Below are 27,990 nucleotides of genomic sequence, written 5' to 3'. Positions count from 1 at the left end.
TATCAGCAGAGAGCAGTTCTTCTGACAGACAGACAGATAATAGTTACTATCACTTCACTTAATAACACGTTACTTAACTCTCACAACAAGAAGAAGAAGCTATGTTTACAACAAACTGACTTCAAGACCAGAAGAAAAAACACGGGAGGAAATATACAAAGAAGACTAGAGGACAAAAAAACTGAAGTTCAACTGAAACTTCATCGAAGTTTTTCCTTCTTCTTCCAACTGGAAACTACACAAGATGATTGACTTCTGAGCGACGAAAGCATCATCTTCCTGAACAACTCAACAAGATACAACACCAGAACTCACTTTACCAACAGAAAAAAGAGAAGAAAGGTTCACTGCCTGCCATGGATTCCGGGAAGGTAATGTAGACTAAATGAACTGACATTAAGATGGTCATTAAAGCCACGTCTAAAGAGCTGCCTTAAAACGCTGTCAAACGAGTTTGATTACAGCATAGTAGTCTTCTCTCTCTATTATAGGCTGTCAACTAGTTCAGCGAGTTCAGTGAGTTCCGTAATATAAAGCCTAAAAGTACATATACATGTCATTTAAGCACATGTGCACATGATCATGTGTGTTTCGTCAGTTTGCTTTGTCATAGAAGCTGCTGCTTTGTCATGTTGCCCGCGTCTTGTGAAGGCTTATGGAGGGGGGTGAGGGGCCGCACACACACGCTGCAAGGGGTCTATGAATATTATATGTGTTGATGGCACACCAAATATCAGTGGTGGAAAAAGTAGTAACATTTTTTTACTTAAGTAAAAGTATCACTACTGCAGTGTAGAAATACTCTGTTACAAGTAAAAGTCCAGGATGCTAATTGAGTAAAAGTACAAAAGTATTGGTATCAAAATGTACTTTAAGTACCAAAAGTAGAAAGTACTCATTATGCAGAATGTCAAAATGTATAACAAATCTTTTGAAAATAGCAGATTTACAAGCTCACAATGCCATTGTGAGCTTGTAGATCTGCTATTTTCAAATAGCCGAAATATATATAGGCCTAAACCTTAAGTGGTTAATGTTTAGTAATAAAAATCTAAATCTACAAGGTAACCAGTAGGCTAACTAATGTTTTCAAATAATTGTAGTGGTGTAAAAGTAACAACCCCAATTGTATTTTATTTTATTTCCAGTGACAGGAGTTAAGTAATTAGAATGTAATACATCTATTAAACACTGTATTATTTGACATGTTTGGCTGTTTAAGGGATGATAACGTTTTCAGGTGGGCAGTTATTAGAGGTAGAACACTGGTCTAGCTACACACAATCCCCTATTAGATCATAAATAATAATAATGATAATAATGAATAATTTGTGTAAGAAAATTCAAAGTCTTAATGCCACTTAATGAGAGTTTTAGCCATCAGTTCAAATTAAACAACAGCATAAACTCTATGTGATCCTCAAACAAATATTATAGTTAATATTAAAATAATAGCTGCTTATAATGTTGTTGTTATTGAAAGTAGGCTATATATTTTTTATAAGATTGCTATTATGTACCAATGTGGTCTGTATCCAACAATAATATGCAATAAAAATATTCTCAATAATAATAGTAATTATTATTATTAACTATGACCAAAGTGATCAAAAGCCAGGGTGTCAAACTCATGGTCTTTAGCCTCTATGTTGTACATAACATCTTTGCCTAAAAACAAAAACATTTCACTCCTCTGTCTGTTTCTGTGTCCGTCTCTCTGATGTAAGCCAGCTATCACCATGAAACACATCATAGTGACCTGGTCTGACCTGGTTGTCAAAACCATGTTTTCTTTGTTGCTGTTTTTCGTCCTTCTATTCATCCCACTTTTGATGTTATTTCTGTGCCATGCCTGCTCTGTTGTGACGGCTGCTCAGCTGGAATGATGCGCTGTGGACGTGATGGGAATGTTTTTCCCAGTTCCCACTCATCACTCCAGCTACTGCAGATGTCCAAATAGAGCAGACATGGGCTAGGCTGGGGAATTGCGCAGTAGGCCTATGCTAGAAAAGCCAAGGAGGGCAAGAGTCCCGACCCTTTCATTTCCCTTCCCAATTTCCCATTCCCCCCCATGCTCTGTGTGTGTGCTTTCTTTTTGTGTGTGTGTGGTGAACATACATGTGATGTGAGTAAACAGACAAAGTCCACTCAGAGACAGGCCGAATAACACACCTTGTGATTGGGATTTGCATATATCCGCACTGCGAGTCTGTGATGCTTGGCCTTGGGCAAAACACGATGGTCATTGTTCAGGAAGAAAACGTGACTTGGTGTGCTCCAGTATGTAGGTGTGCTCTCTCTCTCTCTCTCTCTCTCTCTCTCTCTCTCTCTCTCTGGTCAGACTACAATATCAGGTGTTTTTCGGATGTGGCAAGAGCCAGAACCAAGCCTTTCAAACTAAGTGCGTTCAAAATTCATTATGTAACGTTGTGGCAGCCGGCCTGGCTCACTTTCAAACGCAGCACGTTGGATTAACAGGTGCATTGATGATTAGCGCATTTATATGCTGTAATGAAAGCCCTTATTGTTTAACCTGTAATGCCAGTCTGAAACCTTTTCAAGGCAGCTGTTGTGTCGACAAAATAATGGTCTGCGACTGTGTTGTCGTATATGTGACTCACCAGATAGATTAAGAAAGTTTTTTTATTCCTCTCGGCAGCACCGCTGATTGTTTTCGATGCAAGCCTTCGCTTTAAAAAATCATTAATCCCTCCACACGGCTATATTCTAATAACAATGTAGTTACATTTCGCTATTCACACCGCCTTTCCATCAAGAAACAGTGATGATGTTGTCAGCTTTCATGGCGAGCCTCATTCTGACCTGCAGCCCTTGTTTTGCTGGATACGTTATACAAGCCATAATTGGGGGTCAAGCATACAGTTGACCTGATCTGCCGTAAACGGAATCACCCCCCCCCCCCCTTAACAGTTTGATACTTGACAGACCTGACAGTTCAGCGTTATGACTAGGGCCCCGGGGCCAACACACCACCTATCGCCTGCCTTCATCCTGGCTTTAATCCATTCAATCCGGGAACACGTCTGTGTCATTTTAAGATCTCTTTGGCTATTTAAAAACAAGCAAAATCACACGAGTGCCGCGCTATGAGCTTGTAGATCTGCTTTGTTTTTTTAAAGAATTAGTGCAAATCTTTGAATATATATTTTTTGAAAGCGAACATTTGTAACTCAAATATTTGCTTCTGGAGGTCCCTGGAACAAAATATTTTATAAATGCGCTTTAAGAAATATATATTCACATTTTCAGGATTTTTCAAAAATAGTTCATAGTGCAGCATGAGCTTGTATATCTGCTATTTTTGAAAGAGAAAGAAATCTAAAATGAAATAAAAAAAATCTAAAATTAAATCTAAAAAATCTAAAATTAAATCTAAAAAATCTAAAATTAAATCTAAAAAATCTAAAAATCCAAATAAATCTAAAATGACACAGATGCGCTCCCGGTCTTAATGGATTAATACCTCTCCACCTCCTGCCTGTCCTCACGACCCCCTGCCACCCCTTTATGTGTAATCTCTGCCATTTCTTTTATAATGAGGCCTAATGAGATCCTCCTATAAAAAAAGTTTCGACTTGAAAGATCACAGGGAGGCTTTAATTGAAACGAGCATAAGACGAGAACCGTGGGCCCCTGGGCCCCTAATATGAAATGGATGATTCTTGTGTGTGTGTGTGTGCGGTATGGACGCACGCAGCAAAACCTCGCTAATCACCGTTCACGTGGCGGTATAAAGGCGGGTATAAGACCATTGCAAGCCGTGCAACGTGAGGGGTCTTGCGCCGCTCTCTCTCTCTTTTTGTTTTGGACTTTCAGTCGAGGCCGCCCGCCGCCTATTCGATTGTTCAGACGTGACGTTGCGCCCCGCTAGAATAACTTCCGGGTCCAAGTGTTTTAATGTTAATAATAATAATGTTAAATCATAATAATAAATAAATACTTAGTACTTCTATGATATTAGCATTAAGACCCTTATTAACCCTCAATGTTTCATTTCTGAAAAAGGAGGTCATTGTAAAAAGATTTACGGGTTCCAACATGTTGTTTACAATGAAGAGTGGACGGCGCTGGTGCCTTTTGGACCCGGACGGGACGTCGGACTACAAAATTACGTCAGACTTAAGAACCGAATAGGCTTAATGATTCAGAAGTGACGTGGAGTGCGTCAGAACCCTCAGAGAGTTGATTCTAACCTCCTGTTTTCGACTGACACGTGTGTGTGTGTGTGCGCGTGTGTCTATGTAAGTGTTTATATAGCTGAGAATATTGTGTGCAATATTCTTTGTACGTTGCATTATTGAAGGCGTGAGCAAGACTTGAGTCAACACTTTTTATTGTAGATGATTAAATGTGCTTCAGTGCCTCATAGCCCGGTAGACCTATATACACACAATACAATACAGCAGAGTACCGCATTAGACCATCACGAGAAAGCATTTGAAAGTTAGTTTGGTAATACTGCACCTTTCCTTGTGTTAGGGTTAAGGTGAAGGAAGCTTCATAATTCTCTTATTTATTCTGACATGGTTAACAAAAAAAACACATACTGTACCTGGCTCCTCCAAGCAGGTTTAAACAAAATGCCTACTAGCATTTATAGTTTCTGTTGGACCCAGGTCAGTTCCGTTGTCACCTGCACAGCAGGACAACTGCACAGAAGTTGAGAGAAAAGAGGGGAATCTTAAGTTGCCCGGCTCCATTGTAACCTGTGGCTGCAGCCTAGAAAGGACATGGTTTGCAGGGATGTGCTGCTTCCCACGTAGGCCATTGCTACGAGCCTGGCAGCCTGAGTGGAGATGAACTCACTTATATTATTTAACCCTTTCAATCCCGGGAACGCATCTCTGTCATTTTAGATTTCACGTTTTTTTCAAAAATCTACAAACTCATGAGCTTGTAGATCTGCTATTTTTCAATAGCCGAAGAAATCTAAAATGACGGAGATGCGTTCCCGGTTTGAATGGCTTGATGGCTTCTGTTTTTTTTTTAACATGGCTTTTGTTGAACTGCTGTTGGGATTCAGAAGTAATTCTCTATATTTGGTGCTTGTGGACAGGTCATGCAGCTATGATCATATGACTAAGGACGTATTAAGGGTTGGTGTGATAGTTCATGGCACGTACATGTGGTTCACTACTGTGGAACTGTAGAGGTGTGGCTGTGTTTGCCGAGGTTTCCGGTGTCTCACATTAAACATCATGATTAAACATCACAGGAAATGCTTAACGTCCTCTGACAAGAGGAACTATAGTTGTTATCAGTGGTGGAAGAAGAAGTCAAGTTAAGTAGCAACACCACGTAGACCATGAACACCATGTAGAAATGCTATGTTACAAGTAAAAGTCCCTGCATTCAATTTTTTTACTTGAGTAAAAGTAGAAAAGTATTGGCATCAAAATAAAACAAATGTAAAATGACTTATTATGCTGAATGACCCATTTCATAATGATATAGTATATTAGTATAATTAATTAGTAATGCATTAATGTGTTCATCACTTTGATGTTGCAGCTGGTAAAGGTGGGGCTGATTTTAATTTCTTTGTGTGCTGCTTGGTAACTTAACATATTAACAATACATAATCATATTACACACTCAATTGATGCTCATCCAAAGTGAATGTATGTTTTGTATTAATAATCTAAATCTGAAAAGTAATTAGTAACTACATTTTGCCAAATAATTGTAGTGGAGTAAAAAGTACAATATTTGTGGTATATTTGTAGTAGAGGAGAAGAAGGCCTATACAATTTCAAAAAACTGAAATACTCAAGTAAAGTAAAAGTACTGTACCTCAGAATTGTACATATGTGAGTAAATTTACTTGGTTACTTTCGACCTCTGGTTCATTACATTCTCTGAAGAATCTCTTTTGACCAAAAGAAATGTGTATAAATTGTAAACTTTGAAATATCAATGAAGGCTATAAGTGAATAGCTTCTTTGTTCAGCAGCCAAAGCTTGTGTTTGATTGGCTGTCGTTGCATTTAAGCATCATGCAAGAGGAAACATTCAACATTACACACACTTTGTCTAACCAACCTGCGGTCTGTGGCATCCAATTGACCCGCCAGGCTATACCACATTTGAGAGTGGACTGTGATGACATTCACTGTAACAGGCTGTTGTCATTGAAAGCACTTGAAAATAATGATATCCAAAAAACATTTGATTAGATAATCCTTTAACCCATTCAATCCGGGAACACATCTACAAATGTCTTCTAAATCCAGGTTTCTGAAAAACTTATGTTGCAACAATATCAGTGGTTCTCAAACTTTTTCATGTCAAAGACCCCCAAAATGATATGTATTTAGGCGCGGACCCCCCCATCTCAAAATATTCAGTTCCAGGGACCCCCAGAAGCAAAGATTTGAGTTACAAATGTTCGCTTTAAATATATATATATTTAAAGATTTGCACACATTTTGACAATTTCTCAAAAATAGCAGATCTACAAGCTCATAGCTTGTAGATCTGAGCTTGTATATCTGCATTTTTTTAATAGCCAAAGTATCTCCCTTCTTCATAGGGAAGTGAGTGACTTTCTCTCTGTGCTTCAGCATTCCTCTGTAAAGTCCTTTGTCCCGACAAAACCATTTTCCTCATAGTTCTTTTGAAGAACAGGATCGCTGTGGCCCGCCAGGCTGCCACCAGCTGAGTTCCAACGTCACATATTGCATTGTTGCTTCCTGGTGGGGGCCTCACAGAGTGTTTACATGTGCTTTTGAAGCATGCGCCGTTGATCTTACTTACTGGGAGTTACAGGCAATAAGTCGGTTCTGTGTACACTCCCAGATGAGTGAGTGTTAGTGTGTTTGCTCAAGCCCAGGCTCATCTCATATAGCACACCGTCTGGTCAAGTGGTTTTACCACTGCTTAGTTTGAGTCTGGCACATCTGAAATGTAAACAATTTAATCATAGGCATAAACATTTAACTTGTTATGGTCACTGTAAAGCCTAATCTAGATACTGTAAAGTTCATCCAGCAAATTATGGATATATATAGAAGACGTGAGCAGGTCTAAAATGCAGTGACTGAAGCTTAAATTTATATTTGAATAAAATGACTCCCTATCAGTCCTGTTGTCAATGTTCACCATGGAGACTAAGTAAACTGTTGACTGAGGTCGCACCAAACCCCCAGAGCTACGGTAGAACAGTGAAGCGGCCGTCGCCTGGTGGTCAAATCTGGGATAGCAACACCTCCGCATTTAAAATGCTACTGCGCGTGCGTCTACCGTCTGTGCGCCTGCTCATAATAACTCTATGGCCACTCTATTGGATCCGATATTGGCAAAGGATATTGGACTCAATATTTGTTCTTCGGGCAGACTTCCGGGTGCTTCAAACGCCACTGAGCAACTTTCATTGAAATGAATAGCTGGGGGCGGGGCAGTCTGCACTCTGACCTACACAGTCTGACCCTAAAGAAAACAACATGTTGTCACCTTTTTCACCTCGTGGCTGTTTGCATGCCTGTAACATTCACAAGCATAGGGGAGACATTTGCATGGAGGATTAGTAGTGCTCGGAAATGAGAAAAACATCCGAAATATATTTCTGTATACAACACAAAACACAAAACATCCTAAATATATTTCTGTATACAACGTTTAATAAAGCATTACCAATTACCAATAGTGAGGATTATATTACATTTGCTGTGGCCACAAGGATTTTCAGCACCGTGAGACATAATATTTCAGAGGCGCTAATTGACAGGTTAAGAAAAAGCACCCGATACTCGATTGATGCTTCACTGATTCATCCAAAGAACTGACAGGACTGCTGAAACTTTGAAACAATTATTTTTTTGTTATTATTTGTTATTTTACCAGCTCGTTGTAGTCTCTGTATTATTGGTGTAATAACCTGCTGTATTACTTTGGCCCACATAATATGTGCAGTAGTCTAGATTTCCTGTGTTATTGTTGTCATTTTCCTGTTACTGAAGACAATGCTGAGCCTAGTCTTGCTCAGTCTCTTGTGTACAAGTACATTGTTAAGAATCAGAATGTATCAACAGAATCAACTTTATTGTCACATCACACGATTACAGGTCTAAATGCAATTATTTGTGTGTGCAAGGTGTCAACATTGCAGTTACAGTTTAGGGAAAGAGAGAAAAGAGGAACACAGAACAAAAATAACGGGAAGGCACAGTCAAGTCTGTATACAAAGTCCAGTACACATTAAAAAAAAACACCAGGGAACAAAATTAGCACCCAATGGCGAGCAGATTTCCTCTTTGGCTGGTGAATTTCAGAAACTAACCAGCCACTCTGGGGAGTAAAAAATAAATACAAATAGGAGCTAACTTCCTGCATTTTTGAATTTTCATACAATAAATAGCTTCTATCCCCCGTCCTGTCACCCCCAACAGGGGTTTGAGTTCGGAACTTGTCACCTTTTTCAGCTTGCAGGTCTGCCTTTAGACCAGTGGTTCTAAACCTGAGGGGGTCCCCAAATGATTGGGTCCCCAGATGATTAGCTTGATGTGCAACATTGTTTTCTCACTCAACAAACCAACACACAGTATAAGTGTATCTAAAGTGATCATTTAAGACCTTTTAAGACCTTTTTAATACTCCATCCAACTTTGGCCAAATTGTGAAATATTACCTGAGAAAGAGGCAAAAATTGTGAAAGTAGCCAATCTACATTTTCACAATATTTATCTGTGGAACTGAGTCAAACAAAATGTAATGCCTCAGCTCCTACAATTCCAAGAGCCTGTCAGGGTGGGGGTCCCCAGTTCTGATTAGATTTTTTTGGGGGGCCTGAAAAGGTTGAGAACCACTGCTTTAGACCACTCAAAATTATGCTAATATTCCATGTTGTTTATGAGTCATTAAAATTGCATATAGATCGAGTATTACATAGTAATATTAACACAGGTGAGAGGAAGAGGAAGTACACAAATAAGTGGTGTGCCTTTGACAATAATTCTCAATGTAGCCTTACTAGCCTAGTGTTTAATCGTAGAATGACACCATAATCAGATCTAAGTTTATAATCGGATTGTTAAACTCTATAGAGAAAGCAGTTCAGAGTACTCTTGGTTGATATAATCAGATCATCATCGCTGTAAGTGAATCACATTACCATATCCCATTTCCTTAAGTATGGGATTGATCAATCAGGACACCTACTTTACCTGCTTCAGTAATCACATTTACTTGTGCATTGTACAATACAAACAAGCAGCACGATGATGCCAGGCCCTTACAAATGCCTCACAAGGACTCATTTGTTGTTAGTCAGATGAAACAGATCTGACATTTTACTTCAAATGTAAACACAGTGAAAGCTGTCATGGAGAAAAACTGGTTCAGTTTATCTTAGGCCTGATACTAGTTTAACCAGGCGTGAAAGAAAGATGCAGGCATGTACCAAAACACGATTACGTTTTAATTATAGCACTTAAGGGTGTGCCTTCATTGTCTCTGCAGTGAGCACGAAACAACAGGATGCCAATGACTGGAGTCTGGACACCTTCTCCAAATGTAATCTGACGGTGTGGATTAATAGACTGCTGCACTACTCTGTGAAAATTGGAGTTAAGAGCGGAAGATGGTTAGGATTGGTGTTCAGTTATGCTTGGATGTTCGCTTGTGTGTAGTGTTCCTGCGTTGAGAAGTTTTTAATCTACACGCTACAATCAGGACAGAATATCTGGTTGAGAGATAACTTTTCCTTGTGATAGTGGGAAAGAAATTACAATGATAAGAATTTTGAAATGTCATTAATCGGTATTTTAATGTTTTTAGGGTTGTTAAACTTTATCTTAATAGTTTAGCCTTACTGGTGATATAGCTCTCTATCTTCCAGCCCTAGGTGTACATTTAGGGGTGAGGTGGTGTCCTCGTATATAGGCTAAAGGTAAAGGTATCCATCCACGAAGAGTGCATCTATTGAACACACTACCTCCCCAGTCTAACAACCTCTTGCAGCTGCTGGACTATTTCCATATTTAGGGAGTACTTGCAAAAGATTCTAGCTGTTTGCCTTAAAGAGCTCCAGGCACATTGGGAACAGTAGCCACTTTCACAGCTCGTCCCAGAGTAGTTATCTGGCTGTGTCACTTTAAGCGTACGTGATTAAGAAGGAGGAGGGCGTTCACTACAGTCCAGTGCTGTTTCTAATTGTTTGGAACAACAATGAAGATTGTGTGTGAGCTCTTAAATGACATCACTTACTGGTAGGGCCGTTTAAAGGGACTAGGGAGCATGGCTCCTTTAAGAGTCTGGTCATCAACAAAAGTTTTGCGTGTGTGTGTGTGTGTGTGTGTGTGTGTGTGTGTGTGTGTGTGTGTGTGTGTGTGTGTGTGTGTGTGTGTGTGTGTGTGTGTGTGTGTGTGTGTGTGTGTGTGTGTGTGTGTGTGTGTGTGTGTGTGTGTGTGTGTGTGTGTGTGTGTGTTCAAATGTGCAGTCATGGACCCGTTCACCCCTTGCGAGCTCCCCTGCCATCACAAGAGTTGCCATAGGTTCAGTGTAGTTTCTAGGGCGGGTCTTTGAGTCACTCAGACCAGCCCATTTTTAGCTCTCTAACCCAGCAAACGTCACACCGAGCACGCTGGAGTGACTGCATCTAAACACAGAGGCCAGTTTTTCCAGCTCCCCTCCCACTTACAGTACAGCCGTGCGGGAAGGAATTCCAGAATTCACAAAAATGCTGTTGCTTTGTGTTACCTAACTACCGCTGATGTGCCCTGGCAGTAGTTATTGGGCATGTCATTATAGGTGACCAGTTTCAAAAGTTTTCAAAACAAATTCAGATTGTAGATCTGTTTTTTTGTGGTTAAATAAAACTAAGTACTTTACATGTATTTTATATTTACTTTTTGCTTATAAGTTAAATGTTCTGATTAGAATGTTTTGCACTTTTTGACAAAATATTGGTCAAAACATCGATAATCAGTGGTCTACGACTCTCCAAAAACACAAACCTTTCAATAAGCTTCTGAGGAAAGTCCCTGTAACAAGACAGAGTTCTGTTGTTGTCTTTATTTGTGGCTCAAATGGAAACACTAGAATTGGGCTAAAGATTTCTGAATCACGGGGACTATTGTATTGCACGCAGCCCTCCTTGGGGATTGCAGATGATGCATTTCCTGGTGTCTCAGAAGATGGAGGCACTCATTCCATCTCTCTCTCTCTCTCTCTCTCTCTCTCTCTCTCTCTCTCTCTGTCTCTCTCTCTCTCTCTCTCTCTCTCTCTCTCTCTCTCTCTCTCTCTCTCTCTCTCTCTCTCTCTCTCTCTCTCTTCGTCTCTCTCTCATGTCTCTCTCTCATGTCCTCCAGCAAAGCATTACACCCCCATCTGAGAGCTCAAAAAAAAAGTGTCCAGTGTACTTATTTTAACATTGTATTTTAGTGAGTAGAACTACAGCTGCATTCAGAGAAATGTTGCAAGTGAACATCACTTTTTTTTAGTCTAACATATGATGAGGAAGTAGCCTGGTCTGGTGTGACAGACCGCCTAACAGCACTCACATCAGAGCTGCAGTTTTGTTCAGAGAAGTTGTAGTGATACTGCACGTCTACAGAGAGGAGGAAGTGAAGACAAAGACAGTCAAAGTCAGTCTGTAATTAGAAAATCCCTGTGTTCTGCTTGAATAAACCATCAAATGATTTTTGTAACCACAGTTAGACAAGAAAGTGGCTGGGGCTTAACCACTTAAACCCTCTATTCGTAAACGCGGCATGGTGCATTATGAGCTTGTACATCAGCTATTTTTGTTCCCCCCAGAATAGGGATGCTGGTGTTCGAGTGGTTAAGCCCCAGCTGAGTTGACTGGTGGATGTGTGGTCCTATTGCACCACAGGCCAATGGCCCTGGTGTCTCAAAATACATTTTTTGGCGTGAGACACCATCATGCAACAAGCATGCTGACTTTTTTCATCTCCTCTCCTCTGTCTTGAGATTGCGCCGTTGCATGCTACATTCAATGGAGCTAACGTTACTGCATGATTTATTCTGGGGAGGTCCATAGCAAAAAAGAAAAACAGGACAACAAAACAAATGGAGAAATAGATAAAGTTTGACTTCAGAGAATCAAAACATCTTGTTATGTTATTTATCCTGCGAGGCGCGCTGCGAGGCGTTGGGGGCTTGTAGATCGGCTATTTTTGGCAAAGAGGTATAGGTGTAGAGGGAAAAAAGAGCCAACCAAGTAAACAAAAAAAAGTATAATTTACTTGAGCACCTGCCCCTCAAAATGTCTGTGCATGCCACTGATGACAGTGCTAAAGCTCAATACCTCGCCCATCTAAAAGTGGGCCATTTTTCAAATGCTGTGTGTCATGTCAGAGATTGAGCAGGATATTTACTGCTTTATATTACGTTTTTCTTGGGTAAGCGCCGGGATCGTTGGTGCCCAGAAAATGCTCGCTATTGTCTAGCATATTGACAGATGTGATACATCTGTCTCCGAATGTTGATTCATCTGCCTACTGTAGGTGGTGACGCTACTGAGTTGTGAGTAATAGGAAGTCCCTAACTGGTTGTTTCCCTCTTTGTCTCTCCTTGCAGCAAGTGACGTTCCAGCTGATGCTGACGGTGGGGACAGCTGTGATCGGTTCTCTCCAGTTTGGCTACAACACAGGTGTCATCAATGCCCCTCAAAAGGTGAGAATCAATGGGGAGTGCAGAGCAGCAAGTAAACGTCATATAGGTGGTTCATACTGTAGAAGCATATATATATATAATATATATATATATCAGAGGTATCAGAGGTCACGTTGACCGATTTTATTTATGACAAAGACCGGAAAATATAAATCTCTCCGGACATCCTGACCGGTTGACAATGATACGGCAGTTCATTATAATATCACCGTAAATCTCTCTCACTCTCTCTCTGTATCTCCCCAAAACACACGCTGTTAAGTTACACCTATTTCCTGTGAATGATAACCCGTGTAAAATGCGCTGCATTGGGATGTAAACGGGAGACAATTAATTGTGAAGGTAAGACCGGAACAAGAGAGGTGTTATAAACTTGTGTATTGAACAGTCAAGACAAGTTGTATCATTAGTTAGAAATTAGAATACAACACAGACACTTTCAAAGGTGAGGGCACTTGTGAATAAAGTTGTCAAGTTGTCCAACCACTAATTAACAACAATGCCCACACATTTTAAGATGAAACATCCAACAAACACGGATGCCTAAACAACAGCTCACAACATCTATCCACACTGCAAATGTAGCATCCAGGTGAAACACCTGGACGTTAAATCGTAAAGGTGGACACGTTAAAACGTTACGGATAGCTCTATGAGGAGACTACAAGATTCCCACAAATGCTTAATCAACTTGCCCAAAAAGCTGTCCTAACCAGACGCATGGACGGCATCCAATGCCTATCTATTACAGTATAACCTGTGAGTAGCCTATCATTTATTACCTTAACAGGTCAGCTGAGCCACGTTATGAAAATCTGTTAATCTGACGCACCCATTTTTGTGCAGTACCCTTTGATTGTTCGATAATCTCAAGGAAATAATGTTCAAAACGAAACATTGAGAAACCATTACGCACGCTGCATGCGCTCAGTGCGTGCAAGGTGACCCTGCTATATAAAATGTGAATATTACTCATTTATGTTCAAATAGTTCAATCCAAAATATAATTCTAATAATGAGTGTAGGCTGCATTTACGCACCTGCCTGTCATTAATGCATATAAAAACATGTATGACCGTTATTTTTATCAGATCCGAGAATTTTCTTATCATTCCGGTCATTGGGACCAGCAGTATAATCCTAGCGCGACCTCTGTTTATACCGGCAACACATTGCTCCTTGTGAGATAGGAGAGATGTGGGGGGACTAATAATAACTGCTCTTAGTCTTATCGAGACCAAGGACATTTCCATTAAAAGACTGTCGGTGAGTCCAGTGTAAAGGACCATTTCAGGGACTTTAAAGTTTAATCTGAACATGGTCCTCTGTTATTACTATGTCAGGGCTATGAGGAAACCAGCCCATGCAAAAGCAGTGTTGTCATCACCAGCTTTGTTAGTAAAATTTTAAATGAGATGTGGTGCAGCTGCCCATTGTGTGCACATGCTGCTTATAAAACTAAACCACCTGCTTGTTGTTTAAATGTTTCACCTGCTGCTCTGCCATTATGTGATAAAATAGGACCACCAAAAAGTCGCCATTGGAAGAGATTGAGAATCCAGTTTAACTATAGGATCCTATATGATTTCCTTAATGATAAATTGAGGGATTTAATATTTTTCTGTGTAGATTATAAAAACGGCAGCATTTATGCAGATGAGTGGTGTCATATTAATATTTAATCTAGGCTGGAGGTGGGTGCACTAATCCTTCTCTCTGACACAACACACGATTTCCCGTAACAAAGCCTCAGATTCATAGGGCTTAGCCGAGGAGCCCAAAGGCCCCCATGTGATACTGGGTGATGGATAACAGCTTAGGGAGCACGGGTGAAAGAGGTGGGGCAAACATGCGGAAGTTTACTAACACTCACACACTGGGTTAATGTCAGTCTGCCCTCTTACGCTGAATTTACACCAACAGCGATAGTTGTTTTCCTCTAAGCATTTTTCCACCAAGTGGGTTTGCACTAAACATCAGCGTCATCTTTGTCTGTATGCCTAGTCCGTGTTTAGTTCAGGTTCTATCAATGCTACAGCCATTTCAGAGACACTTTGGGAGCAAACATTCAAAGTCTGTGCTACGCTAGGTCTTTATCCTTTGTTAAGATTTAAAGGCCATTTTTAGCAGACATTTTACTTGAAGTTCACTTTAGTTGAACTACACGTTTAGCCGATTCTCTCGTCCTGAGGAAATCAGATGAGTAGGTTCTGTACCGTAGAAGCTCAGCATTCCAGCTGCAGGGCACTTTGACAGGACACAACATCTGTGTCATTAGACACATCAGCTGTTGGAGAGATCCAACCTGTGACTTACTTGTCATCTGATGGCACAGTCTCCGCAAACAACCTTGCTTTCATAAAAATGACAACACTTAAGATTACCACCCGTACGCGATAAGAACTGGAATGATGCTAATGCTGCCTGTGACGCAGGCCATGCACTGTGTAGAGGGTTTTGATTAGATACTGTGCTTCAAGAGTCTGGCCCTGGCTTGCTGTCCTGTCCTCATGCCCTAGCAACCGGCTAGGTCTGCAATGCAAAATATACAGTACTAGAGGTTCTGGCTTCGAGGCTTTGTCATTGTACCCATCTGTCTGTCTGTGTCCCTTTTGTGTCCATATACTGTATGGAGATCTCTGTGTCTCTGTCTACCTGTGTCCATTGTATGCCCATATATGGAGGTCTCTGTACGACTCGACGGCAGGCACCGCACTCCCTCGAGTAAAGTCGGTCCCATACACATGCAATTGACCATATATGGGCATAGTGGTCAAATATTTGACCATGGACAACTGGGCCTCCATAGATGCCTATATATGGGCGTATCGGGTCTGTTTATGGTTATGTCTGAGTCATAGTGACATGCCTATATGGGCGTATCGGGTTTGTTTATGGTTATGTATGAGTCATAGTGACGTGGCCGTGGTCCTGCCTATATATGGGCGAGTTTGTTTATGGTTACGTATATACTGTATATCATTTTAACACAAGATTTAATCATGCGTTGAGTTTTAAAACATTTTGTTCACAAAGCAAGTGGGGATTTACACTATTCAGTGAAGTTATACTTGTTTTACTAATGCGCTTGAGAAAATTATAACAAGTTATTCTGCATGGAAAACAATTGAAGCTATCCTACCCAAGTGGCTGCTTTATTTTCCCCCTGGCAGAACTTTCTGTCTTACATTTCATAAGACCCTTAAGACTCGAAATAAGATTATATAATTTAAGATGGGTGTTCCTTCTTGCAGACTCAGTGCAAACTGTGTACACTTTGGGCACATTAACCGCCTAGCCGCCAGCTAGCTGTGCACAACTAGTAAGACTTTTTCACCAAGGTAAAACTGGTAATGAATGGGCAGTTTGTTTCTCTGTGAGGGGAGAGCCAGCTGGTTGTTTGGGCTGCACCGTCTATTGAAGCCTGCGGAGAGAACATCGAATTATTACGTAACTTATCAAAAGCAGCCATACGCTTTGCTTCTCAGTGTTGTACGTGTGTCTGTGTTACAAAGTAATAAGGACTGGAAGCCTTTTATTCATGTATAACATACTTAAAACATATGGCAGCATTATTTTTTTTAATCTTTGCTAGCCATACAGTACTGTACATTGCAGTATGGGTGATAATAAGGGAAATGTATATGATCACAAACTAGTGATCTAAGGGATATATAGTCTTGCGATGTAAAACGATATGGTAACGTGAGGGTTGAGTTAAGGCCCAGAGCCTCAGGAAAACTCTTGTCATGCGATCCCCCTTTCCCCTAGGCAAGCAGCAAGGGTATCAGATTCACTAGCATGGCCTCCGTAACACTAGTTGCAATATTCATGATATTCTGTATTACCACATGATATGCACGTAATATGTAGCTGCAACAATCTTTATTTTGAAAGCGCCTTTCAAAACAGGGCTACAAAGTGATCTATAATAGCAAGATATTATAGCAAATACAGCCATCAGTGAAAAACAACAGGATACAGTAAAATAAACAGCAATACAAAAAGAGACAATAACGTCGAAATGATCACCACACTAAAGCACATGAGTAGGATCAACCAGAGATATTTGGGAATGGGGGATGGGAGGGTGTGTCACATACTAAGAGGATGTGGAGGGGTGTTGACCAGTGGTGGGACATCTGAGCTGCGTCAGTGGGTTACCGTGACACAGACTGAGGGGTGGGGGGGTCAAAATCATAAACCATCAACAGGGAAACTCACTGACACAAACACAGGCTTTGGCTACTTAAAACAGGTCACTCACAAGCCCCTCGGGATGTATTTGTCAACAGAGTCTGGAACTTGACACCAGGCCTGAGGGTTAATCTCTCTGGCTGTACCAGGAAGTTACATTGTGCTAGGTATCACATACACCACTGCCCTCCAGTGGTCAATCTGTGAAATGACCTAATGTATGAAACGTACCAACCTAGAAGGGGAGGACAATGTCAAAGGTTATTTGAGATGAGTGTGGACACACACACAGATCCAAGACACCATCTGTGCAGGTGCTGAACAGAATGTAGAAAATCACCTGTTCACACTCTTCATGTAGCACAAAAGTCAACTATGTTGGCTAATTATTTTCACTTAACTTGTCATGGATAATCAGGTATTTCAATCATGTTGAAGATTTTTATTTTTATACTGCAATCATGTTATTTGTAAAAAAATGTATATTTTGTTGTTTACAAATCAGGTTCTATTAATATTTGTATTGTGTTATACATAGGTAGAGGCCTCGTATAAGCCCTTTGGGCTTATTGCCTCCTCCCGGCACTTTTCTTTTTATATTTAGTGTGTAGCGTTTTTGGAATAGTTTTTACATTGTGCTAAATAAATCTAAATCAAAACAACAGAAACAGAAACAGTAGTTGGAAAATATCAATATTCAGAATTATTGTTTTTACTGAGGTTTCGGTACTCCCTTGACATTGTCATAACTGTGAGCTAATGTTACAAGGGGAGACGATACAAATAATCGTTCTCGAACACATGGTAATGTCATTTTTATAACGCTGGGAACTATCCAGGCACAAAGCAGCCTTCCCTAACCTTAAGCCATCGCTGCCTTTTTTTGTTGTCCTTCTACAGATCATTGAGCAGTTCATCAATGAGACTTGGTACGAGCGCTACGGGGAGCCCATCACCAAGACCTCCAAGACAACCATCTGGTCCATCGCTGTTGCCATTTTCTCTGTCGGTGGCATCTTTGGCTCCTTCTCCGTGGGGCTGTTTGTCAACCGATTTGGAAGGTAAAGGGTGAACGTACGCCGATGCTCCTTACACTGTTGACTGCCTCGTGTGCAAGAGAGGGATAACACTAGCCCGTGTCAATTAACCACTGTTTACTGATTGTCACCTTGTGACACCTTGGTGTAATGCCAGGGTTTCAATGGTTCTGTTGTTTTTTTTGCAGCACTTTCTTTATCTACCACAACAATTATTTTCTCACTGAGAATCCAACCTTATGTATGTGTTCTGTATTCCCTGCACTGCCTGCAGGAGGAACTCAATGCTGATGGCCAACGTCCTGGCCTTCATCGCTGCAATTCTCATGGGCTGCTCCAAGCTGGCGTCCTCCTGGGAGATGTTGATCGCTGGCCGATTTGTAGTGGGGCTCTACTCGGGCCTGTCCACTGGCTTTGTGCCCATGTACGTCGGTGAGGTCGCTCCCACTAACCTCAGAGGAGCCCTGGGAACTCTCCACCAGCTGGGCATCGTCGTGGGCATCCTGATGGCACAGGTGGGTAGCTGAAGACAATCATAAAAGTGATGTTCAATTGCTTGACTCTACTCAAATCTTTCAGCTCCCAGGGCATCACTATATGAGTGCAAAGCAGTTCATTCTCATAAATTGCATAAATACATTAATTGTATATATTTTTATTAGGGTATACATGGTGTTATAGGGTGAATCAGTTTTTAATTGACTTAAAGCTCACCTGAAACATAGTGATATTGTAAAACAAAATAATTATCGCCCTAACACAAAATTATGATGGCAAGTGTGATGGTGAAATTAAATTGGTATTCCGTTAAAGACGCTCATAGTAAGACACTTTGGATGAAAGTGTCACTTTTATTAGCCAGACTTGCTGTACTGTATGTCAAACGTTAATTGTCTCTCTCGCGTGGTGTGTGTGTGTGTGTGTGTGTGTGTGTGTGTGTGTGTGTGTGTGTGTGTGTGTGTGTGTGTGTGTGTGTGTGTGTGTGTGTGTGTGTGTGTGTGTGTGTGTGTGTGTGTGTGTGGGGCGGGGTTGGTGATTTCAGGTGTTTGGCATGGAAGCTCTCATGGGTAACCCTACCCTGTGGCCTTACCTGCTGGGCTTCACTCTCCTCCCTGCCATAGTGCAGTGCATCCTGCTGCCCTTCTGTCCCGAGAGCCCCCGCTTCCTGCTCATCAACAGGAATGAGGAGAGCAAGGCCAAGACAGGTGACATCATTTATAAATACGTACTGTACACAGTAACATCTTCAGGGTTGGTTTAACCCTGAGTGTATACATGTAACCATTTTGTTACATTTTTGAGTTACAAATGGATAAATAAATACTTAAACATTTACATTACACACACTAACCCTGTGTACACTCCAAAATCATTCATTATACAGAACAAACGGCAGTCCTGTGTTTTAGTTTGTTTACATGCTACGTATAACGCAAGTCACGTGTAGTCAGCAGTGCAGGGACTTCCAACTACATTCAGACCTGAGGCTGATTGTACAAATGTCTTCTAAATCCAAACAGTTTTCTGAAACACTTATGTTGCTATAATATCAGTGGTTCTCAAACTTTATCATGTCAAGGACCCCAAAATTATATGTATTTGGTCACGGACCCCCATCTCAAAATATTTAGTTCCAGGGACCCCCAGAAGCAAAGATTTGAGTTTCAAATGTTTGCTTAAAAAAATGTATGTTCAAATTGCACACATTTTCATGATTTTTCAAAAATAGCAGATCTACAAGCTCACAGCGTAGCACTCGGTGCTCGCAATGAGCTTGTATATCTGCTATTTTTTAATAGCCAAAGTATAAAATAATGGTTAAAGTGGTTAAAATGGTTAAAATCTAAAATGACAGATGCTTTCACGGTCTTAAATGGGTCAAATGTAACCTCAGTGTATCGTTTGCAAGCTTTGACCCCTCCCTGTCTGCCTGTATTCCAGTGCTGAAGAAGCTGCGCGGGACCACGGACGTGAGCGCCGACATGCAGGAGATGAAGGAGGAGAGCAGGCAGATGATGAGGGAGAAGACGGTGACCATCGCCGAGCTGTTCCGCTCACCCCTCTACCGCCAGCCCATCTTCATTGCCATCGTCCTGCAGCTCTCCCAGCAGCTGTCCGGCATCAACGCTGTGAGTTAAACACTGCAGAGAGGGTTCAAATTAACACTCCAGACTTAACTGTGTAGAGCAGTGGTTCTTCTCAACCAGTGGTCCTTGAGGGGGTTCCAGGTGGTCCCCAGCTAAATGATGGAAGAGTTGGTAACCAAATGGACCCTTATTAGATTGAGAGTGTAAAATGAAACGTACGGGTCGATTTTCATTTTACACTCTCAAGAGTTCAATTTAGAAGAAGTCTACACAATTAGAGAAAGTAGAAGAATTGTTATTTTGATCAACGTTGGCCTGTTATCTCTCCTATGGTACCAACATCAATACAGCATGGAATTGTGGACAAATCTTATCCAACAATAACAAAATACTAGGATTCTGAGAGGCTAAATCTCATCAAACGGTGGTCCGTGGCTCAAATGCCGAATAAATAATGGACCTTAATATGAAAAAGGTTGAAAACCACTGGTGTAGACGTTCTGTCCCTTATGGCGGTCAGCCATGTGTTGTGGTCTGTTTTCATGTATCTGTATTTCATGGATCTTATTTAGTTGTTGTTATAAATAAACAAAAAAAGACAAATGTACATTAACTACCTTATTTCATGTTCTGTTATGAAGGCTAATGGACGTATTCGACGACAAAGTTACCTAATGCTCACACGCATGTTAGATTCTACATTGAAATCTTACATGCATGTTCTTGCCATATTTTAGGTGTTCTACTACTCCACCCGCATCTTTGAGAAAGCAGGAGTTTCTCAGCCTGTTTATGCCACCATCGGAGCCGGTGTGGTCAACACAGCTTTCACTGTGGTGTCGGTGAGTACGCTGAACAATATTTTCTTTTCCTATTTGTTTTCATGTGGAATCGTGATTACCTGACATAAAACGAATTGAAGCTGGGGTTTTCACAAGAATCTTTTGTTCTATCGAATTATGTTCTTAGTGATTATTTTATCGATTACTTTTTCCGATTAATTGAATAATCGAGATGTTGTTTTTAAAACCTTTTTTAAATATCAAAGAATCGATTAACCATTTTACTCTTCACAATGGATATTTTATACTTCTTAGCAACAATTCTTGACATTCGTGAAAATAGCTGATCTACTAGCTCTCGACCCATTGTGAGCTTATAGAGCTGCTATTTTCGCTACTTTTGAATAGTTTAGATGTTTTTTGCCAACAATGACATGCCGAAAATAGGGATACCATTGTCATCGATTATTTTATAAAATGACCGATTAACATATTATTTTATTTTTTATAATCGTTTCAATCAATTAGTTGGATCAACTGTTGCACTCCTAGTCCTGATTAACATTCCTGTTAAAGGGCATTGTTATATAGTCATACCGTACGTGGAACTTCTGACCCGTCTTGTCTGTTTTGTCCTCAGTTGTTTGTGGTGGAGCGTGCCGGTCGTAGATCCTTACACTTGCTGGGGTTACTGGGAATGGCTTTCTCTGCCGTTCTGATGACCATCGCTCTCGCTCTGCTGGTAGGTTTCTCATCACAAAGAGATGAACACACACACACACACACACACACGCACACGCGTTATCTTCTAGCAAATGTGCTAATCAGTAAAGATGCCTAACCACAGTTTATTAACCCATTCAATCCGGAAACGCATCTCTTTCATTTGAGATTTCTTTGGAAACATTTGTGCAAATCTTTGAATACATATTTTTTGAAGCGAACATTTGTAAAATGTTTTGTTCCAGGGACCTCCAGAAGCAAAGATTTCAGTTACAAATGTTCGCTTTAAAAAATATATATATTCAAAGATTTGCACAGATTTTCAGGATATTTCAAAAACAGCAGATCTACAAGCTCTTAGCTCGGCACTCGGTGCCGCGCTAAGAGCTTGTATATCTGCTATTTTTGAACAGCCAAAGTATAAGATAATGGTTATAGCTCAAATCTAAAATGACACAGATGTGTTCCCGGATTGAATGGACTAATACTGGTTAGCACTTAGCAGGTTAGTAATGGTTTCTCTTCCAGATGAAATAATGGAGCGTAAACACTGTGTGTTTCAGGATAAGCTGCCATGGATGTCATATGTTAGCATCGTGGCCATATTTGGCTTTGTGGCGTTCTTTGAGATCGGGCCGGGGCCCATCCCTTGGTTCATCGTTGCAGAGCTGTTCTCTCAGGGCCCGAGGCCCTCAGCTTTTGCCGTGGCCGGCTTCTCCAACTGGACCGCCAACTTCATCGTGGGCATGGGTTTCCAGTATGTAGAGGTGAGCGCTGACTGGGTGAAATACACATTTTTTTAATGAGTTTTCTCAGTTGCAGTACCAGACGACAGGGCCTTGTCTCTCATGGAGAATACAATCTACTGTAGAAAGTCCTCACAGCCAACAACATATTCAATGTATATGTATACTGTAGATCAGGGATCAACGTTTTTTCAGCCCAAGGACCCCCTAGCTGAGAGACAGATGAAGCAGGGACCCCCCTCTATATTGTATATCATTGGGTAATAAAATAGCCGATCTACAAGCTCACAACGCCTCGCACTGCGAGGCGTTGTGAGCTATTTTTGGTTAAAGTAAATATTCATATCACACAAATATTTGGCGGCCCCCCTGTAGTAATTCTGAGGACCCCCTAGGGGTCCCGGACCCCCTGTTGAAGACCCCTGGTATAGAGAGGTGATGTATCTCTAAACAAGCAGCAAAACCTATTGTCTCCGCCAGGCCGAAAGGCATGGCGAGAGAGATTTGTACAAAACATATTTTTTGACAGTACTCCTACAGATTTTGTCCAAAAATCCCGCAAATCGGTACACAGTATCTCTATAGTCATTAAACGAAACGGGTCTTTCAGATTTTCCATATTCAATCCTGATTGGCTAAAAATGGCTTCCAAAGTTTGCAGGAGTACTCCGTTTTGAACAAAATGCCTCAAATCATGAACACAGCATGCAATTTCCGTGAAATTGTGCTTGCATATTCCCACTATGCCGAGGAAGAAATGGCACTTAAACATTTTCAAATCAGCCTCATGGTGGCGCTATAACAGGCCGATTCTTGTTTGTACCTATAACTGCACCGATCTGTGTAAAACTTTGTATGCGCACTCCCTAGAGGTCAAGGAAAAACCTTTGCCCTGCATTTTTCACATATGCCTTTTATAGTGCCACCAGGAGGCCGACTTACGTAAAAAACATTTTTTAATATTACTCCTGCCGATTTTATCCGAATTTCACGCAAATCGGTACACATGATCTCCATAGTCATGTGATCAAGACGGATGTGTTTGATTTTTCATATACCATCCTCATTGGCTAAGATTGACGTCTAAAGTTTGCAGTAGTGGCTTGTTTTGAACAAAATTCCGCAAATCATGAACGCACCGTCCGATTGCGGTCAAACTTTGCACGCACATTCACACTATGTTGAGGAACAAACGCTACCCTTTTAACATTGGCCTGTTATAGCGCCACCAGCAGGTCTAATTTAGCAAGTGTCCGAATGCAGTGTCCGATTGCCGTGCAAGGCCTAATAAGAAATGGCACCCTTTTCACATTGGCGTATTATAGCGCCACCAGGAGGCCACAATAACCTACCTGACCTGGCGGAGACCTGTGCTCCGAGGAGCACTTTTTCTAGTTCCCAGTGTTTTTCTAAAAGGTTTAAACCTGTTTTCGTGATCTTTTAATGTCAATCTAGTTTACATTTCTTTATCTGACTGTCTGAACTGTCCTCATGCAGTAAACCCCACTCGTCTGGTTCTCTGTGTCTGGGAGGCACTGTGCATGTGAAATTTTAGATGAATTCAGAAAAGGCCTGTTTGTGATGGAGTTGCCCAAAGTACAGAAATAACTTAGCATTTTTATTATGATTATCATCATCATAGTGATGGAATTATGATAAATGCCCTCTCTCTGTCTGTGTGTCTCTCTGTCTATTTTTACAGGAGCTGACTGGCCCATACGTGTTTATCATTTTCACCGTGCTGCTGCTCGGGTTCTTTGTCTTCACCTTCTTCAAAGTTCCGGAGACCAAGGGGCGAACATTCGATGAGATCTCCAATGCATTCCGCCGGTCGGCCGGAGACGCAGAGAAGCACTCGCCGGAAGAGCTCAACAGCCTGGGAGCAGATTCCCAACTCTGAGTTTGAATTATTTATTTATTATACATTTTTTATTGTTCTGCCTACAATCTGCACTCCCCATGAGAACTTTTTTAACACCCCATCAGCCCCTATGGCTTGCTGAATAGCTGTAGAAGACATATACAATGGTAAATTATGTTTCCACACTGTCAACACACGTTTGGCAACACTACCAAGCAAAGAGCAAATGACAAGTCATTTCTCCCCCGATTCCCTAACACGACGTTTCCCCCCCCCCCCCCCCCCCCCCCTCTCACGTCACAATGACACAAACTTGGTGGACACGAGGACCTGTGACAGAATGCTTTCAATTTTTCAAAAGATGGAAGAAGGGGCTGTTTACTTCAATCAACCAGCCGTTTTAATTTACATTTGAATCACTGTTACTTTGTACTGTTCTTCTTTTCTCCGTTGTCTGTTAGTCTCATGTTTAAAAGCCCTCAATGCAGGCATGAATTTCACAGAGCAAATTCAATTCTTCATTGTATTTCATTGTTTTGTCTGTCTGTCCTGTCTTGTGTGTTTATGTTGTCCTGCTGTAGCGCTGTAGACTCGCTGTAAAGCTTGGCTATGACATGTTCCTCATTTCTCTCCAGCAGAGGGGGCAGTGGGCCCACTGATGAGGAATTGCTGTTACTCTTGAAAGAGTCGGTTACTGTATGTACATGAGCTGTAAGATGATGGTATATTGTGATGTAGTGCAGTGAGGATCTGTTATTTTTTTTAAAGCAACAATATTCTCAAAGCACTGCATGTCATGTACATATTTATATATATTTACAGTATATATTTTTTTTACTTCCTTAGTCCTTTCACAAAAGATTTTAAGCTTTTTTAATCGTAGAGAATGTTTTCTTAATCAAAATCACATCGCAAAGAGTAGGTGTTGGGGTTTTTAATCTATTCTTAAGCAAGACAGACCTGTTTGAGGACGGCCATAGAACATACTGTACAGTAATAGTTGTCTTCTCAGCATGCCTTTTTATTCCATTCCCTTTTCAGCAACACGCTCTATGAATTTTAGATGGCAATCGAAACTATGGGACTGAGATTAGTATCTCCTTCAGCACGAGCTCCCAGAGCTCTGAACCAGGCTGCCAAGTTGATTGATCAAATAATTTATCCTCTTACTGTTGTAGGAGATAACCATGCACTCAGTCAGAATGAGCAAGCCAATCTGACTGCAGGCTTATGTAAATACTTTAAAAAAAAGATCTGATTCATGATATTAGTGTGTTTTTATTACTACTTTTTTTATTATTTTTTTTCCCTTCCCCTCAAATTTGGTATGTTGGAGCTAAACGTGCCTGTCCAAAAATGATCAAGCCTGCTCTGTAGACATAATCTCCTTGTGGCCTTAATGTGCTGGAGACAGTTTCAGGTACGATTTTTTACCATGGCAGAGGCTGACTTTCAATAGTGGATCTTAACTGAAATGGATTTTTTTTCCTCTTCTCTGAAGTTGAGACTACATTTGGAGAGGCCAGAGCCTGGTGAATTGGCCTGAAGCCCATCCTGTTCTTTCCCCACAAATGGAAAACAGCTTTTTACACTTCTGTGCCTTGAATTGGAACAATAAGCATCGTTTCTCAAGCGGGGACCAAAATCAATGCGGGTTTCAGCATTTTAAAAAGGTCTTCATTATCAATATTATTTATGTTTTACCCATCAGGGTTCAGTCCAGTAGTCGACACTTGTTGTATTTATGGAGCAAGGTTTGTTTTGTTGTCACTCAGTTATGCATTATTGACTAGCTCACTGTTTGGGTAGAACATTGTGTCACTGGCGGGTGAAACCTGTATATTTGGTAGTGATCTGTATTTAGATATTTCTTTTTACAAGTTACTGTCGTACTGCTGTGTCACCAAGAATGTTTCTTTTCTCGAAATATTACTGTTTGAGGAAAGTTTTTGCAGCACTTTATCATCAACAATTATTTTCTCACTGACAAAAAAAAAATCTTGCGCATGTTTGAGAACCTTTTACAAAGTATGGGAACAGTTATGAAGTAGAGACTGAAGTACTGCGAAAGGATTACTTGATCGTTTTTTTAAATAGATTTGTGTGATGTGTTGTACCTGTTGAGATGCTGTATGAAAGTGTACTACAAGGCAGATGTCTTTTACGTATACACATAGGCCAGTCCTAAGTGAATTTGGTAACACATGCCTTTGTAGAAGTCTCACTTTTTCTTGCATGCTTGCTGAGACGATGCCACAGTTCTGTTCCACCCTTGAGGGAAAGAAAATCCATTTGGCGTTTTCAACGGTGACAGTGGTTACATGTGATGGTGGCTAGTTGGTGGAGTGACCGGACAGGTTTAATTTCCAACTGGTTTTCAAACGTTGTGCCCAAAGCACACCAATGGGCAAGTCAAAATCTCAAGCCACATCTGTGTTCATAGCGGAAATGGCAGATCTACAAGCTCACAACACACTGTGATGTGAGCTTGTACTGTAGATCGTCTATTCGCTAGTTTAGAAACTTTTTTGACTTTTTCTTTTTATTAAAATAATTCATAACGTTTTGTATAGTTGTATATAATGTGTGCAGTAATAATGTGTAGTTGTCAAAAAAAATCCCATGGCACACCTGGACTTGTCGACACACCATGTAGGAACCACTGTACTAATTTATAGTAACTGAGTGTATTTCTCGAGAGAAGTGCAGGCAGAACTGAAGGAGGATAGATCCAACAAGCATGAAGGAGCTTCCACAATGGTATGGCATCATTAACAAGGACATTGTTGATCCATGCCGACACACACTTATAAACATATGTTGTAAATCATTCCATGGTGAGTTGTTACCTTTTGCATATCCTTGCTGTTGTGCAGAAACCTTGTATCTCTATATTTCATTCATGTTTTTTTTTTTATTATATGAATTAATGCCCTATTTTATACTTCATTGTATGATAGTGGCATCCAAAAGTATTGAAAATAGCTCACAAACTGTGCGCTTGTGCATCTGCTATCTTTGCAATTTTTGAAAAGAGGATTTATAATGATAATGTTTGCCTATAATGACTTCTGTCTGTGGGTTTTATAAATATTTATCCAATGAAAAGTATTAGCAAATGCTTGTAACTAAATAATAAATACATTGGATCCATTGGTACACAGCGTTCTTTTTTCGATTTCCAGAAAAGTAACGTTTTTGGATGTACAAGGTTTCCGCCCAACAGCGACAGAATGCAGTAGTTTGTATACTCCTCACTTGTGTAGGAAAAGCAGTATAACTTCCATCTTTCGTGCAACATTGAGTACCTGGATGGTGGTGAACTGAAAATCACTGTAAAGGCACCAATGATTGCCATAGCATACAAGGAAAGATGCACTTACACTGGAGACTGTAATCTACTGTAAACAACAACATTGCAATGTACATACAGTATAGTTAAACAGTAAGGTTTGGGCATTTGATTTTAAACACGTAGCATAGCTGCATGACAAAGCACTATAAGACCTTTGAAATCTGTTCATTCATTGCTGTGCAGATTGATGGTCTAAAAGGGCCAAATAATAGCGAATAATAGAGCCCTGTCCTCACACCCAAAATTGTTTTAAAGTAGTTTATTTAAAAGATTATTTGATAAAAGATAAAACATTAATACCAAATGTTGTGCATCTCTACATACGTCTGAGAGAGAACTAACACCATCCTAATTCATATTTTGCATAAACCAGGCAGTATGTATGTATGTATGTAAAAGGTTTGTATTAAACAGTGCCTGTGTGTTTGTGTGTATGGTGTTACGTCCATCAGAGAAATGTAAAATGTGCCTGATAACTGTGTCCCAATGGCTCTGTCTTCTTCTGTAAGACGTGTGTGATTGGATTTTGAATAAAACAAGACATGCTTA

At 40.6% G+C, this 27,990-nt stretch overlaps 1 protein-coding gene across 1 annotated transcript; it reads left to right on the top strand.

The window, feature by feature from the left end:
- slc2a1b (solute carrier family 2 member 1b) lies at positions 1-27,990 on the top strand. Its single transcript, XM_084063303.1, has 10 exons — positions 1-371; positions 12,558-12,653; positions 17,751-17,911; positions 18,162-18,402; positions 18,930-19,092; positions 19,829-20,016; positions 20,712-20,816; positions 21,397-21,498; positions 22,043-22,246; positions 23,928-27,990. Exons 1-10 carry the CDS (start codon positions 357-359, stop codon positions 24,123-24,125), a joined length of 1,473 nt encoding a protein of 490 aa, XP_083919429.1. The 5' UTR covers positions 1-356; the 3' UTR covers positions 24,126-27,990.

This window comes from Gymnoscopelus microlampas, assembly GCF_963454915.1.
Source record: "Gymnoscopelus microlampas genome assembly, chromosome: 7".
Classification (NCBI taxonomy): domain Eukaryota; kingdom Metazoa; phylum Chordata; class Actinopteri; order Myctophiformes; family Myctophidae; genus Gymnoscopelus; species Gymnoscopelus microlampas.
Note: the sequence above shows the minus strand (reverse complement) of the source record. Positions and strands in the feature narration are given on the sequence as shown.

What these genes read in the sequence shown, in the direction of transcription:
- slc2a1b (XM_084063303.1), top strand. An exon ending in CCATCGCTCTCGCTCTGCTG is followed by an intron (nt 21,499 to 22,042) that starts GTAGGTTTCTCA and finishes TGTGTGTTTCAG; the next exon opens with GATAAGCTGCCATGGATGTC. An exon ending in TGGGTTTCCAGTATGTAGAG is followed by an intron (nt 22,247 to 23,927) that starts GTGAGCGCTGAC and finishes CTATTTTTACAG; the next exon opens with GAGCTGACTGGCCCATACGT.